This window comes from Denticeps clupeoides, chromosome 10 (genome assembly GCF_900700375.1).
Source record: "Denticeps clupeoides chromosome 10, fDenClu1.1, whole genome shotgun sequence".
Taxonomy (NCBI): domain Eukaryota; kingdom Metazoa; phylum Chordata; class Actinopteri; order Clupeiformes; family Denticipitidae; genus Denticeps; species Denticeps clupeoides.
The window spans coordinates 5,355,617-5,372,578 of NC_041716.1; the positions used below are offsets into that span (position 1 = coordinate 5,355,617).

A 16,962-nucleotide genomic window follows, 5' to 3' on the forward strand; every position below is an offset into this window, starting at 1 on the left:
AATCCCTGCCCCTTAATTATTTCTGTCATTTTTTTTCTTTACCACTTATGTCACTTTTAATCTCTTTCTGCCCCCATGTCTTTCTGTCTTCTGCCTGTCTGTTTTTCAGTATTTTCCTCTTTGTGTCTCTTTGTCTATCTCTATTTATCTATCTTATCTTTCTGTTTGTATTTTTCTGTCTCTTCTGTCTGTCAGTCTGTAAATCTTTTCCAATGCTCAGTCTACCTCTCTGCCTCGCTCTTGCCCCTTGTCACTCCCTCCCCCTCCTCTCTCAGAAGGCGGAGTCAGCTCTGCATCTCCCGTCTCCGCAGTTGCCATATCTACCTGTGGAGTCTCATGCATCTCATTACAGACAGAAGCCATTTTCTGTGCAGCCTCTCACCCCTCCCCTCCGCCTTCCTTCCTCCCACTGTCCCTCCCTGCCTCCGCTGCAGTCTGCCAGACAGATATTTTTCCTCGATGAAGGAGCAGCGCAGATTTATGGACTGGGCCGGAGAGGGGTGTGCTGATGTGCGCGGCAGATGGGACTCCGTGCGGCGCTCCGCCACGGAACACACAGTCCAAAAACAGTTCAGCGTTACACCTTCTTGTAAACTTGATTAATAGCGTCATAGCCTGCAACGCATTAATTGACCCTAGGGCCAGGGCTGGGCTGTATCTCTGAGCCAGAGGAGCAGGCCGCCCTCCCACCGCGAGTGGCGGCGCGTGTTGCGCCAGAACACCGAGAGGCTATTTATACCAGGAGCGTTCCCCTGAGCGATTACTCCCAGACTAGAATCCTCTCGCTGCTGGGCTGTTTGTTACGTCTCACTGGGACTCGACAAGCTGCTCTGTTCCTGCTCTGTCTGCACTGCTTCTGCCAGCTGTGTGTGTGTGTGTGTGTGTGTGTGTGTGTGTGTGTGTGTGTGTCTATTTAGTTGGTTTGATGTCGGTCTGTATTCCTTGTGAAACATATCATATTAAAACCTTTCTACAGGTGTCATGACATCATCTGCTTTAAATGAAACTGGTAAAGTCCTCAATTACAGTCACCATTAGAATGGAATGAAACATCCTGCAGATGTGACCAGCTGTTGCGCGTCAGGTCACGGCTCTGCTCACCTCTGCTCACCACAGGCGTTCATTGGTGGGACATGTTATGACAGGGACTGTCCCATTTTATTAGTGTTTGTGTGTGTGTGTGTGTGCCCACAGGTGGAGAAGCAGCAGTGGCGGGTCTCCATGTCGGCCAGTGTGTCCAGAAGGTCAACGGGAACAGCATGAGCCGGTCACATTGTGATGAGGTTCTAGAGCACTTCAGCACCCAAGCTGCCGATCCAACTATGAACTGGGTACGGGGTCCTGTCTGTTACACAACTCTTCGATTCCAGTTGCTCACAACCACACACGTACTTAGTGAATTATTTACACAGGCAAATATGTGTAGAATTGCCACATTTTTCATAATTTCACAGTATAACACCTGAACGGAAATCCATATGTTATGGCCTTTAAAATAAACTCTCAGTAAATCTCAGTGGGTATATATGAACTCAAGATAATCTGGTTGGTTATCACCTAGAAAGACAAAATCACAAGAGGACAGATTGTCTTCCAGAATTCTAAAAACAGACTGTGATAAAATCAGTGAAAAGAAGACTGCACACTGTGACCTCTTGTTGGTTTATGATTCTCTATTAATGTGCATGGATTCACTGACACGTAAAAAAACAGTCAGTAGATATTAAACCTCAAAGCCACAGCTGAACACGACCAAGACCAACAACCCCTTGATGTAGTAGTAGTAGTAGCACTTTATTAAAGACACAAAATATGTTTTTTTCAGGCTTACATAATAATTCCAAATATAAAAATGAAACTCAGTGTGGGGTGTGTCAAAGACAAGATTATGCTGTTTTTACAGTCCATTAGCCTACGCACACAACTGTATGTGAGATTCCATAATACTGTATAACTTGTGGACACACCAGCATTAACACAGAGACAATTTGCACCTCATTTTAAACATCAACCTCATTCCATGATTTCATAATACTGAATAACTTGTGGGCACACCAGCACTAACACAGAGAGAACTTGCACTGCCTTTTAAACATCAACCTCATTCAATCATTTCATGCCATAGTGGGCAATATGCTTCTAAAAAGTGCAGTTTTCACAGGTTCAAAACTCATATCAAACTTGTGTGTGTGAAGGGCCTTAGACACTGGGTATACAGAGTCTTTGAAGAGTTGGAGGAGGAGAGATCACTCAGGTCAAATGAGGACTCCTCAGACACTGAGGAAGACTGTTGCACCAATGGAACAGGTGTGTGTGTGTTCGCTTGCATGTTGTCTCTGTTACACTAGTCATCTGCAATTATTTATCCAAGGATTGTCTTGCAGTAGGTTTTGTCCATGAATGCAAATACACCAACCGATAATCATTTGAAATAAATGAATAAATATCCAGGTCTGGATTAACAGAAAGAAACTGAGAAAGCACTGTTAGAACTTCTCGACTCCACTGTCTCAACTCCGCAGACTCAGAGTGCAACCTGGGCCACTCACCACTATCGGATGGCGCTCCACTGGTCAGCATGTTTGTGGACAACGTGCAGCTGGAGCATGGTGTGGTGTATGAGTATGTCAGCATGGCTGGCATCAAGAGCCATGTGCTGGAGAAGATGGTGGAGCCTAAAGGTTGTTTCACCCTCACTGCCAAGGTAAATAAAAACACGTGCTCTTATTTTTATAATCCATTGTGTTCTTGACCAGCATATGCAACCCTGTATTGCTCCAGGGGTCACAACCCGTGATTAATGAAAGGAAGTCACACTGTAAGATTAGCAAGTCTGAATGTAAATGGATGAAGAAGCAGCGTCACATGTGATTATTCTATTATTATTTGTCGTCTCTGGCCTTAATCAGGCGATGGTGACTGATAACAATCAAAAAATCCACTCCGTGTAATTTCCCAAGGGAATCAACCCCGTATCCACACATCCTCACACGTCCATAGTGCTGGAACCAAGACTGCGCCCTTCCTCTGCAGCTTCCTCCCTTCCCTTCCACTTCCTCTTGATTGTCTGAACGGGTCTATGTTGAGAAGGACACAATTAGCAGCTATTTTCATTAGATTCAGAATCGCTTCAAGCATGTTAAATGTACAAGGAACTTGGTTCATGTGCACTTATTCAGGAAATAAAATAGAAACATATGGTAAATAGGCAAATCTCACTCAAATATTTTACAGAAATAAGATTACTTTTGCAAAAAATAACTCACACCCTGATAAAGAACAACCAGCACTAAACCCGAATTTGGTAAACAGTGTTATCCAAAGCTCCTCGAGAGAAGCCGACCTCTGAAATCACACAGCAGGAAAATGATTGAACGGTCGGAAGAAGATTTGTTGGCTGTGGAGGACATGTCGTAATAATTAGCAGGGCTAGCCTAATGCTGTTTGTCAGCATTTGGCAGGAGGTGCCGCTTCAGAAGAGCATGTGGTGCCCAGAGCAGTCACATCAGAAGTGATGTATGGTTTGCACGTAACGTCTCCATATGGAGAGCATTTAACCAGCTTCAAAGGAGAATGCATGGAGTCATATTCTGTGTTTGATTTTATACCTGGCAGATTTTGAAGGCCTTTGCACGGGACGACAGTCATTTTGTGAGCAATTGCAGCCAACTGATGTCTCAGGGCGAGCAGATGGTGTCCATGTCTCAATTTGAGTTCCGGGACAACTGCGAGACAAAGCTCAGGAACATCCACCGGAGGATCCAATGCTACCATCAAGTACGGTTCCACCCACCCCTCTGTTGCTGTGTAGTAAAAAATATAGTTTGAGCTGAAATCACTTACAACTCTTAAATCAGTAGTAATTTTTGTGTGCGGCTGTGGTTGTGACTCATTTTAAACCTTGTCAACTCCATAGCTCTACAGTCCCAGTGTTTACCTTCCTAAAAGCACGTAATCTACTCCTCTACACACCAAACAAATATTCAACAGGAACGAACTGTGTTTGCTTCTCTCGGTTGCCGTTCAGTTTGCTCAGGAGCTGAGGAGCAAAGCCTGGCCCTCGTTCAAGCAGGCCTCCAATCGTCCCCATGCCCTGGGCTGCATGGACTTCGTCCCCACCAACTGTCACCTCAACCTCATGCAGGTGTCTTGCCCCAAGACCAGCACCTCCATCGGACGCACCTTCAGCATCCGCTTTGGCCGGAAGAACTCCTTCTTTGGACTCGACCCAGACCAGGGTAGGATTTGCTCTTTGTTGTGTGAGCTCATCTTGCAGGTTCATCTTCTTGCGTAGGTCTTGAAAAGTATAGATTTTTGGACAGGACTTTGATTCTGGATTCTAGACAAAAATATATAACTCTCCAACACTGCACACTCATCACGATGGACATTGACTTATGAATAGTGCTTTATAAAATTTTTTTATAAATGAAACTATAGGAAAAGGCTGGAACATGATGTGATGTGGTTTCTTTGAGTCCCAACAAATCAAATTGGAGGGTGTGGGCTGCAATTAACCATACTATGCCGTTAACAAGAGTCCCATTTTAGCTCATTTCCTGCTCATGATCACTTCAACTCATAAAATAGTCATTGGGCTGCACAGTTAAAGCCAGATGCTCTTAAGTAAAGAGCATCGTAAATCCAAAGCTCAGTAAATTAGTCCCAATTTAAGGCTTCTGCTTAATCGTCCCAATACACCGTGCGCTCCACTCTTGGCCGTATGCATCTAGAGATATTCGATGGATCAAGCAAGGACGACTGTTGTCGTATCTGTTATTTCTGCATATCATTAAGACAAAATGGTATTGTAATCATCATAAGCCTCAAGTCTGACCATGTGCTGTATGTTTGGGTGGAAATTGAGAATTGTCAGATGATTGATAATAATTTTGGATTGATAATGACACCAAATTCAATTATCCCAGGGGAAGGTAAGTGCACCACGTGGCAGGTATCCACCTCACGCCATCTGTCTTTGGTTTTTAAAACCACACCTGTTCCAACACACCGACACCCGACACGCTGTCTGCTGTTTTCGTCTGGATGGAGACTGTGTTATATTGTTCTGGATCATTCCTTTGTGACCAGCGTGTGTCTCCTTAACATCTGTTTGCCACTTGTGCCGGTAACCGCCAGCGCTTCAGTATTCTTTGCATGTGGAGATTTATGCTGTTTTCCCAGGAGACAACAAGCGTGACTTTTACCACAGTAGATTGTTATTTAGATGCATCCATGCTGTGTTTGTTTTGGGACTATGCACTAGTTGAATATGATAATCTCATCTTCTTGTTGTTTACTTCTCTGTGTTATATTCCCATCTCATTTTTCAATCAATTTTGTCCCGAATGTCTATTACGTTAATTCAACGCAATTACAAATATCAGGCAATACAAGCCAGTACAGAAAAATATTTGTTTTCTTTCAATAATATAATATGAATATTAACTCTCTCTTTCTCTCTCTTTATAGCTAACCTGAACCCCATGTCCCACACTGTGCACTGTGTTACCAGTATGGGCGCCCCCTCCTGGCGCAGCTGGGGTCTGGACGAGGAGGAGTGCGAGTGTTTGGAGGACAGTCTGAACTGTGGCGAGGGGAATCCGTACGGCGGCTATGGGCATGGCGAGGGTGGCCTCAGCTTCCTGCTCAAACAGGAAGACATGGAGGTCCAGGACTCCTACCTGAACCTCTACAGTCGTCTAGACGTCTCGGTCAGGGAGATGAAGCAGTACGTCGCCCAGATTAACGTGTAAGTGCCTAAAGCGTGACCTGTTATTCGAAACGGATCTCTTATTGAATCAAAATGCCCAAACAAATATCACATTATGACAGAGAATTCTGGAGTGAATTCAGACAGATCGTAATCTGTACCACAGACCCATGCACAAATACAGACACACACAAATCTCAGATTCTTGCAGACAGCCACCCCTCTGCCTGAAAGCTTAAAACCACAGAGAACCGTGCATTTTTCCACCAGCCTCTCCCGTCATTGTCATTTGTTCTGTTTCTCTCTCTCTGTCCATCAGCCTCCTGTCCTCCATCACCGAGCCCACTCAGCCTCAGGAGACTGACCCGCCCACTCACAACAGCACACCACCCCCTCCCCTGGTGTCTGACGAGGTCGAGCTGGAGAGGACAGAGCCTGGCGGCAACAAGCGTGTGTGTTTCAAGGTGAACGAGGAAGAGCAGGACGACTCCGGCCACGACACCATGAGCTACAGAGACTCCTACAGGTGAGGCTGCAGTGCACAACTGGTACTCAATTTGTATGCCTATTGAATGACTGGCAGCAACATCAGAATCAGAATTGCATTTATTGGCCAAGGACGTGAATTCTGGTTGATGGTGTCTCTTAAGCACAACAGTCTAAAGAACAAGAACATACAATATGGTCCAAACCTTATATACTGGAACAGGGTATATAAAGCTATGCCTTATGATTTTAGCAGTGTGAATGTTCAGCAGTTTAGGAGGGTAAAGGCAAGGGGAAAGTTGAAAGTAAAACCCTTTTTGTTGGTGTGTTGTTATTTCTGACACACTGCTGGACCCATGCAGCCTTAAACTCACCCCTGTCAAGTCCCATCCTCTTCTGTTCTCTTTCAGTTCTCTTGGACATTTCAAACTGATTATAGTCATTTTGGGGACAACACCCACTACCAAATACCAGTGGTTCAATCCAAGATTTCTGCTTGCAGGATGTATTGAGCATTTTTAATTTATTCACTTAGAACCCAATTCGTGGCCTAATCCCCAAGTAAATGAGCAGATGGGACAGTCTTTTCACGCTTGTTCCTGCCCCAGTAATTAAAAAGAAAGTCTGATTTAAAGTTGTGGGCGTGACCAAGGGAACGTGGTGAGATACTAATCAGCACTTCCAGCCTCCTGCTACAGGCCTGTGTCACAGGGTGTGGCCCAAACTTGCCTCTTTACACTTTGTCACAAAAAAAATCAAGCCGAATGAGCTGAAAATAGTTCTGAAGTTGGGCAACCTGGTTATTTCAGATTTTTATTGGCGGTCACATCTGCCTAAGAGCAGCGATGCGTACAGTAACCCAACAGATGGGAAACAGATGTGTTATGAAACGTTTTGAATCAATAAAAATTAATAATCATAAATGTGCACAAGTGTTGAGTATCACAATATTGGATTGTATTGAATTGTAACCCTTTTATTGTGATGGTATCATATTGTTAGATTTCGGTATGTGTGCAGTATTAGATTTTCTAGATTATACAGAGGTCAAATTTTTTCATTCAGAAATAGTATTACCAAGGAAATTTTGAAATAATATTCTCTCTGCACCAAAATTCAAGGGGGAGAAACCGATCCACTAGCGTGTGTAGGATGCCCATGACGTGACCAAAAAAACCCAGCCAGACACAATTTCCAGTTCTCAGAAAGAGGACATGTCAAGGAAAAAGTGTCTGGTCACCCTACATTTAGTACATTATTTATGCAGAGCCCTGCAGCCACAGAGCCTGACATGGCTGGTCCCCAGGGCCAAATAAGTTGATATTGTCTATTATTTGATGTTTGGAACAGGCTAATTTAGTTAAAAAGCCAACATTTTTGACTGACCGTCCCTTTAAGAGAGTTATTTAGGGGGGTTATTTAGTCTTCTGGTTATTTTGTTATGAGTTTGAAAAACATTATACGGGGTTTTCTGTGGTAAATCCATCATCAACTCACTGGTCGTTCCCGCAGGTGCTTTTATGAACAGAGCGGCGAGTTCGCTTTACGTAAACCTGCTCTGTTGACATTTCCCTCCGCCGTTCCGATGTCTGTTTTTTTAAATGGCTAAAAAAAAAACCCCAAAAAGCACATAATCACAGCGGCTAGTCATTTCGTCAGTCCATCCAGAAGAAGGGAAGTTGGTTTTGGTGGAAACGACATCAGTCCCAACTGCACAAGCCCCGTCCACAACCCGAAACCACGATCCTGTCGCCTCCCCCCCACTCGGCCCACCCTAACGGCCCGCCTCCTGTTTCACTCTAATCTGAACCCAGCGCCTGCTGTCAGCGATACGCCGCAGTAATCCTGCAACAGGGGCCGAGAGGGAGCGGGATGGAGAGGGAGCAACACAAAAGAAGAGTGCAGGAGATCGGGATGGGTTTGGAGAGTGAGAGAGAAAATAGAAAGGGTTTGTTCATTCACGCCCTGCACATCTGGTAGTGGCTGGGGGGGGGGTTAGCATAGCGCCCCAGGCTGCTTCCCATTCCTGGCTTGCGCCTCACTAAATTTGGAAGCCGCTCCCGGAGGGGCGGGAAAGCCGAGCTTGGGCGCCTGCTGGGGATTACGTAAGGCTGGGAGACAGCACCAGACCTCCATCAACCGAAGTGCAGCATGGGCGGCTGCTTTTACACACTCTCACACACACACACACACACACAGACCGCGGATTCAGGTTCAGGCTGTGGGCAGGCATGTTTATGGTGGAGCGCTCAGGCTTATGGGAAGACACGTGTTTAAAGCTTCTGTCAGAAGTGCAATGTGAGTGTTTTGCACTCTGTACTAACAAGTGACGAGTGTTTACGGCACCAAAGGCCTTTTTCCTGACTATTCCTGACGTTGCATGATTATTTTCCTCTTGGAAACTAATAATGGCAGTGGTGGCCTCAGAGATAAGGAAGCAGACCCAAGATCAGATGGTTGCCAGTACAAATCCTGAACCACCAAGGTGCCACTGATGTGCCACTCTGAAGGGGACCGTCCCCACACACTGCTCCCTGGGCTCCTTTCATGTCTGCCCACTGCTCACCAAGGGCGATGGGTTAAAAGCAGAGGACACGTTTCGTTGTGTCACCATGTGCTGTGCTGCAGTGTATCACAATGACAATCCCTTTTCTTTGTTCTTCTTATTCAAATGTATATAGTAATGTGTGTAGAGTGTTTGTAGCTATGTGGCTTTTACTCGTTGGATCAGAACTGAAATTTCCTGTGGGCCACCTCACCTCACCCCACCACACACACACACACACACACTACCACATTCACACACACTACCACATTCACACACACTGCTGCTGTGCCAGGAGCCACCTCATTTGCATCTTGTGCCTTCATAACTCCACTAAGAGTAAGAACTGAAAATGTTTGTGGGGAAAATTCATTAACGGTAACGTTTGTGTGTGTGTGTGTGTGTTTTTTTTTTTTTTTTTTTTTTTGTAGTGAGTGCAACAGTAACCGTGACTCGGTCCTGTCCTATACCAGTGTGCGCAGCAACAGCTCCTACTTGGGCAGTGATGAGATGGGCTCAGGTAAGAACACAACGGGTTCTCCCTCACACACACTCACTAATACGCAGTTGTATGAATGGTATCGAAAAGAAAGTAATCAAAAGCTTTTATTAGATTAAACGAAAAAAAATCCCATATTGCTGTAATAAGTAAACAAAGATGTTGAAATTCCACAAATAATGAACATGGAATGGTTCCCATTGAAATAGGAAGTGTTTTTCCCCAAAGCCATGGAAGTGCATTTTTTACATTTTTCCACTCATCCCTCGTGTCTGTGTTGTGGTGAGCAGATGTACCATTAGTAAAATTGTGTCTAAGGTGTTAATGTGTGGATTTCAGGTGATGAGCTCCCGTGTGACATGAGGATTCCTCTGGAGAAACAGGACAAGCTTCATGGATGCTTAGAGCATCTGTTCAACCAGGTAAATGGAACATCCCACTCGTCCAGCCGGCTCAAAGCTGTGGCCTGTTAGGAGTCTGAGACGTTCGGGGGTCGTTGTGTGTCTGCAGGTAGACTCAATCAACAGTTTGCTTAAAGGGTCGGTCATGACCAAGGCCTGTGAGGAAACGAAGCACTTTCACCCCGACCACAACAGGCAGCCAGGTACTGTGTGTAATTTCTCCAAACTAACCGTAACTTTTGAATTACACCGTCTGAATATTACTTCTGTGGTCTCACACTGTGACCGTTTACGCAGAATTCAGGCACACCGAGGACTGGACGGCGCGGTGCCGTTACGTGATCCACAAGAACATTCAGGAGGACCCATGGAACCTGCCCAGTTCTATCAGCACGCTGGTGGACACCCTGCAGAGGTTTGTGGAAGGTGAGACCTGCTGCACTTCCAAGTCCTCACCTACCGTTAATCCCAGTGTTCTCAATGTTTTCCTGGAAAAACTCCTCCATAAATAGGTAAAATCAGCTATACTTATAATAAACCAGAATAGTGCTCAATAGATGATGAATTCTTATTAGAGCAACTGGCAGTCTTTAATTTTTCACAACTGAAACAATCATTTTCATTTTTTACTTGTCTGTGCTGCCTGTGACATCCTGTTATGCTCTTTCTTCTTTTAGATGGGAGGAGTCAGCTTCTTCTGGCCCTGCTGAAATGCTCTGGTAATACTCATCACAGCTCTTCATGACATTTAAGTTTACAGAATTTATCAGACGACCATATCTATAGCGACTTACAATCATTAGTTACAGGGACAGTCCCCCCCCTGGAGCAATTTAGGGTTAAGCGTCTTGTTTAGGGACACAATGGTAGTAAGTGGGATTTGAACCTGGGTCTCCTGGTTCATAGGCGAGTGTGTTACCCACTAGGCTACTACCATCATCCATTCATGAGTATCTGTCTGTGTGTGCGTGTGTGTTTGACAGGGCTAGAGCACCGGACTGTTATTTCCGTGCGAAGACAACTGCAAACAGGCGGCGGTCAAACTCCCTCCTGTTTGTTTTTGTATAAACACGATCATCTGTTTAGAGTGGAGCTCTGTGTGTGTATGACCCCCTTCCTTTGTGCAAGATTCTGTGTGTCGACTACACAGGACCCTTCTGTTGTTCTCTTGGCCTGTGTGGAGTTACATCACCCTCAGATGAGCAGCAGCCTGGGTGGAAACGGTTGAATGTTGGTGTGTTAGAGTGCGTACGTGCGCGTGTGTGTGTGTGTGTGTGTGTGTGTGTGTTGTATTGTGTTATCATGGGAGATGCACATGGAAGCTTTCAAGGCGCAAGAGCGCTGTGCAATCTGATCCAGACGCATGCCGGGTTGCAGAAGCATGCAGGCCTGTCTCGTACGTGTTTATTTGCGTTCAGGGCCGTTGGTAAGCGAAGGGGGCAATTGCCTAGAGCCCCAAGCTGAAAGGGCGCACTTGAGAACGACTGATTATGTACTTGCCTACAACCACTAATTTGCAGTAAACCATGCATTATATATTTTAATTGCAGAAGCATTGTGGCGGCTCGCAGAAACACATCCACTATCATAGTATTGGCCTTTGGTACCAAAACTGAATAAGGCACCGTGTACAAACTGCTGCAAGCTGTGAAAAGCGTTTACAGGGAAGGAAAGTCATTCATTGTGTAACAGAAGAAGCTAAATGCATGCTGACACACAGCAATGATGACTCTTGTTTTGCTTTGTTTTTTCTTTCTACTGGCAAATAATTCAAATAAATCAGTCCATGGATTCAGGGCCCTAAATCAAACCAAATCTTCCCAGGTCCCTTTTGCCTTGTTCTTGTATTATGCCTAACCAACTATACTGATGTTCTATATATTTGGGATGTTATTAGCCTAGTGGGTAACATGTTGGCCAGAAAACCACAAAGTCACAGGTTCAAATCCCACTTACTACCATTGCGTCTGCTAAATGCCATAAGTGTAAATTTGGATCCTAAATTTTCCAATAAGAGCAGGTCAGGCCATGTAAGCTTGTGTTGTCTTCAGAGTTTCACACCTCACCCCTCTCCTCCTCACTCAGACACAGACCTCCAGTTGAGGAGGGACGTCATTTTCTGTCAGGCCCTGGTGGGGGCGCTGTGTGCACTGGCGGAGCAGTTGCAGTCGGCGCTGACGCTGCGCTTCAACAACAGCGGCGAGTATGAAGAGGACAGCCGGGAGGTCAGCCGCAAGTGGCTGGAGCAGATCGCTGCCATCGGCGTCCTTTTCAACTTCCAGTCCACGCTGTCCCCTCATGTGGTAAGAGAGGTCCAGATGCCGCATAATGCTTTAGTGTCTTCCTATGGATAAATGACTTTACACTCACACTCTTGGCAGTGGGTGTATGAGTTGATTCACCTTGGGACACAATATGTTTGCCTAGTAAAGCTGTTCTCAGAATTTTTCCATTATGAAAACCCCCTAAGAAAGCATTTGACTCCAAGTTCCCACCATAATGACCAGCATTTAAATACAGTCAGTTGTCATTTTTTTTTTTTTACTATGTACAGTTTAAAGTTTACACACTTTGTGGCAGTTGTACTTAATCATTGACTCTCATCCTAAGCCAAAAATGTAATAACAACTGTACTGCATGTAGTTTCGTTTAAATAAAATTTTAGTACATTTTTTAAATTTTTTTTTATTATTATATAGGTATTTTTAAATTATTATTTCATATACAATATTTATAAAAAAAAAAAAAACAGAAGAAAATACCACTAGAGCAAGCTGCTTGTACCACAACTTGAGAACCAAGGAGAGTTACCTTTTCCATAATTTTTTTTCTTCAGAATTATGTTCAATACAAATTCATTACTTTTTTTAGATTATTATATTACTTATGATCAACTTAAAAATAATTCACAATAAAAAACAAAACTTGGAACTGAAAAATATATTGCAATACTTGCTTGCGGCCAAAGATTTGAAGCTTTAAATTTCATTATAAAATGTAATAATTCACGATATTCAGATTTTCTGAGATGCTGGCCAGAGTTTAACGCTCTGTCATCATGAAAAGAAGAGAGTGCAGTGTTACAGAGTAATATCCCGTCCATGCACTATTATCAGGACAAATTAGTAATGCCGAGACCTTCAAAAAGAACTCTCTGATTGAACTTCTGTGGCGCCCCCCTCAGGCGTCAGCCCTTTCAGCTGCCTTTTCGCCCATTGGCTGACTCCTGGAAGACACTTGGCCAAGCTGTACTTGGTTCTCCGAGGCCAAAGCCCTGACTGTCGGGATTTTCACTGAAAGGAATGTTAATCCACTCACTCGTCACAAAGCTGCTGTGTCCTTCAGTGTATGGGTTATGTTCAGAGAGAGGGTCAGATTTGGGTTCACACACTGTGTTACACTCACATGCTCTGCAGAGTCTGTCTCACACACACACACACACACACACACGTGGGAGGACGTAAGATTGCCGCTTGTGCTCATAGTTTCACAAGGCGAGGCTCTTCCAAATCACAATCGTTTCGACAGCTCCTCTGTTATTCCGCTAAAGAACGGTTCCGTCTGGAGGGACATTCTGTCTGCCCTCTGCCCTCATCAGCCTTCAACTCTGAACATCTCCCCCCCGCTCTGCTTCCTTCTGTACAGAGAGAAGAGCGGACGATGCTGGAAGACACCAAAGCCGCCCTGCTGGACCTGGATAAAGTCACCGTGTCCTTCAGGCAGCAGAAGGACCAGTGTCTAGTTGCAAGTAAGCGTTCGATTTCTTTATCCCCACCCCTCCAACTTCTGGCCTCAGGGCAGTGGCTTAAGGAAGCTCTAAATGTCAACAAGTCAAAATCATTTGTGGTCTTAAAAGGTTTATTCTAAACGTTCCTTCGGCCAGAATTCCGTTCTGCTCCCGAGACGACATATTTTTTCCCCCCACTCACCAGATAATTTCTCGTGGTCCATTGAAATGTGCAAATCCCACTCCGGAAGGCCGTTCCCTTTTTTTCTGTTCCCACACCACCCCCCTCCTTACAGGAGCTCAACGTGGTGAGTGGAGATAGCTGCTGTGGCCCCCGGGCCTTTGTAGTAGTTTTATTTGGGTACAGCCACACAGAGAAAAGTGGGATTTGCTATTCTAGGTTACTTGCTCAGGAGTCTCTCTTTTTTTTTTTTTTTTTTTTCTCCCCCAAGCGCTGGAAAAGCAGCGTTTACCGTGGCGTCTCGCTGCGGAAGCATCAACGCTTGGCAGCAGCTGGAGCCGAGGCTGGCTGCGACAGGCTCGCTTTTAATAACCCTGCCATGCACTTGCATGCTGCTACACAAACCACTGTACTTGCTGTCGAGCATGAACTACTCACACATTCAGCCTGAGTGTGTTTAACCACCCACCGGCTGGGTTTATGTACCAGTGGGGGGGAAAGAAAAAAACATATATATCATGCAAGAGGGTCAAAGGTTTCCTAATTCAAATCCTTACATTTACAGCATTTACCAGACTCCCTCATCCAGAGCGCCGTTACAGTCAGTAGTTACAGGGACTGTCCCCCTGGAGACACTCAGGGTTAAGTGTCTCACTCAAGGACACAATGGTAGTAAATGGGGTTTGAACCTGTGACTTTGTGGTCTTCTGTGGCTGGTGTGTTACACACTAGGCTACCACCATTAGTAATTAGAATATTACCTATGTTACATATGATCTATAAAAAAAATATTCACAACAATATAAAAGTCCCGCAATCGTCATTGGTTGGAGGGTTCTAGAGTTTTTGATTAAAAACTACCTTTAGCACCCTATAAATGTTTTACTATATGCACTTGTTTGTGATTCTGGTTGAAGTTGAACATTCATATTTTCCCACCTTTCAATGTCTCCAAATTTAACCATAAGTCTCTCTATAGCTTTGTTACTTGTTTATATTGGTACTTTCTTTGCACTAAATATATGTACAGTTGTACAGAGTATAGTTTATGTACAGTTCTAGTATTCTAAAAACAGAAATGTTACAATTTGATCATAAAAAATCACTCTAACGTTTCCTCTCCATCTGTTTTGCCCTCCCTCGCTCTCAGATACTCCAGTGTCTTACTGTGTGGAGGGTGGCAGGCAGGCCCTCAAAGTGGTGATCTACTTGGACAGCAGTCTCTATAATGAACTGCCCCCTCGCATCCAGGGTGGAGGCACCTTGAAGCTGCACTCGGTACTCTTCACCAGAGGTGAGAACTTGACCTCAGTCTCAAGCCTGACCTATGAACCCTAGGTTCATCCTCAACTGAAGCCAGATCCCTTTTCACTGCAGCATCCTTACACATGTGTAAATGCATCCATGCACTTGGTTCTAAACTGAGAGATGAAAATACCGGCATGATGACTTCAATGTGTGACTGGTTCTGTGAATGTCAGACGTGTGGAATGTTCGACTATATTCTGTTAGAACTGTGGTCCACCAGCATGTTCCATCCATCTGGTCTGTGACAGTAGTAGCAGTTGAGAGATGCACACAGATGTGGTTCTAGTGGAAGTGTGTGTGAGCAGATGTGAGCAGTCTGCCATCTAGTGTCAGAGAATATATAACACACCCATACATGTTCTAACAAGATCACTTATTGCGACGTTATTTTACCCCAGCGTTATTCTTGCATGTTATTCATATATGTAAATAACAATAAGTTGATTTTGCCTCAATGATAAATAATGTCTGTGTGTGTTCATATAGCTTTGGAGAGGCCTGAAGGAGTGTCACCTCAGGATTTTGTTGCAACTGAGGAGTTTCAGCAACGCACAAACGCCGTCTCCCTGGAGAGAGTTAAAGCTTATTACCGCAAACTCAGGTACGAACGGCTTCAATACCCTGAGCCCTTGGTCCCTTTACAGTGTATGTGCTCAGCTGATGGATAACCAACTTGCTTGCTTACTTGCTTTCGTTTGTTTGAATTCTGCAGGGCTTTTTACCTGGAGAAATCCAACCTTCCTTCCGACTCTCACACAACAGCCATGAAAATTGATCAGGTAAGTTATGGTTGTACCTTCTCTGGTCAAGATCTTGATTGACTGCTAGTTCTGTGTAATCACTGGGGGCACGTTCCTTTACATTAAAAGGAGACATCCAGAGCGGCTTAAATAAGTGCTTTGAAATCACTGTCAGTGATTTCATTTGGTAAAGCCTAGCAGTTTATGGAAACCATCCAGGATTAATAAAGTTTTTTTTTTTTAATAGTTGCTGTTTTAATGTTGCTGTCCACGGTCCTGAAACAAATTGTTTGTTTCATTATAGTCCAGATGAGACTCACTCAGCACTATTGGGCCATTGTTAACTCAGCATTTCTTGCCTGTAGCTTCTTCGGCCACTTAACACACTGGACGACCTCTGCCGCCTGATGCAGACCTACATCAACGTAAAGGCCAGTCCCAGCGGGCATCCCTCAGGCATCAGCGTCCTGCTTGTGTCTTCTGAGCTGTGCAACCGACTGGGATCGTGCCACATCACCATGTGCGCGACTGGCATGCAGAGGTAACTTTCAAACAACCTCAAATTTACATTCAGAAAACCTGAATATGTGATGAGTAGGCACAGTTAATAATGTGTGTGTGTGTGTGTGTGTGTGTGTGTGTGTGTGTGTTGGGCAGGTGTACTCTGAGTGTGTCTTTAGCTCAGGCTCACATTCTGGCTCGAAACCACGGGCTCCTGCCACGCTGCGTCATGCAAACCATGGATATCATGCGCAAACAGGTAATAGAACCAAACAATGACAAATACAAACAGCACATCTGTAGATCATTTTGTTTTTTGTGCCCTGTAATATTTGTATTACTGTGCATATTTTTCTGCTGAGTACTTAGTTTTGATTTTCACATGGCTTCACTCCATATACAGGGCACCAGAGTAGAGATCTCTGCCAAAAACTTAAAGGTGATGGACCAGATGCCTCCTTCAGCTCCCAGGTGTGCCAAGTGCTGCATTGCATTTACATTTACGGCATTTATCAGACGCCCTTATACTGAGTGTCTTACAACAGGGACAGTCCTCCTGGAGACACTCAGGGTTAAGTGTCTTACTCTGGGACACAATGGTAGTAAGCTGAGTTTGAACCAGGGGCTTTGTGGTGTATTACCACTCTGCACTCTAATGTTCCTCTAAAGGTTTAGTAGTGCAGCATTTACTTGCTGTTATAGAAGATTATACTAAGAATAAGCTGTTATACTTGATTTCTGATGCCTTTGGCCGATTTGATTATTGATTTGCTTTGGTAATATGATGCCTCTTGAAACTATTCCACTGTAGATCATTAGGAAGTAAATTGTTCAGAAGAAAATAAAAAGTGTTCTGCTGTA

The 16,962-nt window shown here is 44.5% G+C and overlaps 1 protein-coding gene across 1 annotated transcript in view; it reads left to right on the plus strand.

Moving 5' to 3' along the window:
• Positions 1 to 16,962, plus strand: part of prex1 (phosphatidylinositol-3,4,5-trisphosphate-dependent Rac exchange factor 1) — a 55,616-nt gene that overhangs the window by 37,494 nt on the left and 1,160 nt on the right. Inside the window, exons 20-39 of the mRNA XM_028993054.1 lie at positions 1,195 to 1,331; positions 2,196 to 2,307; positions 2,523 to 2,704; positions 3,616 to 3,777; positions 4,028 to 4,238; positions 5,473 to 5,752; positions 6,033 to 6,239; positions 9,176 to 9,264; positions 9,583 to 9,665; positions 9,754 to 9,847; positions 9,942 to 10,070; positions 10,322 to 10,363; positions 11,730 to 11,947; positions 13,290 to 13,392; positions 14,703 to 14,846; positions 15,347 to 15,461; positions 15,573 to 15,639; positions 15,966 to 16,141; positions 16,258 to 16,360; positions 16,505 to 16,572. Coding sequence (XP_028848887.1) covers positions 1,195 to 1,331; positions 2,196 to 2,307; positions 2,523 to 2,704; positions 3,616 to 3,777; positions 4,028 to 4,238; positions 5,473 to 5,752; positions 6,033 to 6,239; positions 9,176 to 9,264; positions 9,583 to 9,665; positions 9,754 to 9,847; positions 9,942 to 10,070; positions 10,322 to 10,363; positions 11,730 to 11,947; positions 13,290 to 13,392; positions 14,703 to 14,846; positions 15,347 to 15,461; positions 15,573 to 15,639; positions 15,966 to 16,141; positions 16,258 to 16,360; positions 16,505 to 16,572 — 2,722 coding nt within the window. The remainder of the gene's footprint in view (positions 1 to 1,194; positions 1,332 to 2,195; positions 2,308 to 2,522; positions 2,705 to 3,615; positions 3,778 to 4,027; positions 4,239 to 5,472; positions 5,753 to 6,032; positions 6,240 to 9,175; positions 9,265 to 9,582; positions 9,666 to 9,753; positions 9,848 to 9,941; positions 10,071 to 10,321; positions 10,364 to 11,729; positions 11,948 to 13,289; positions 13,393 to 14,702; positions 14,847 to 15,346; positions 15,462 to 15,572; positions 15,640 to 15,965; positions 16,142 to 16,257; positions 16,361 to 16,504; positions 16,573 to 16,962) is intronic.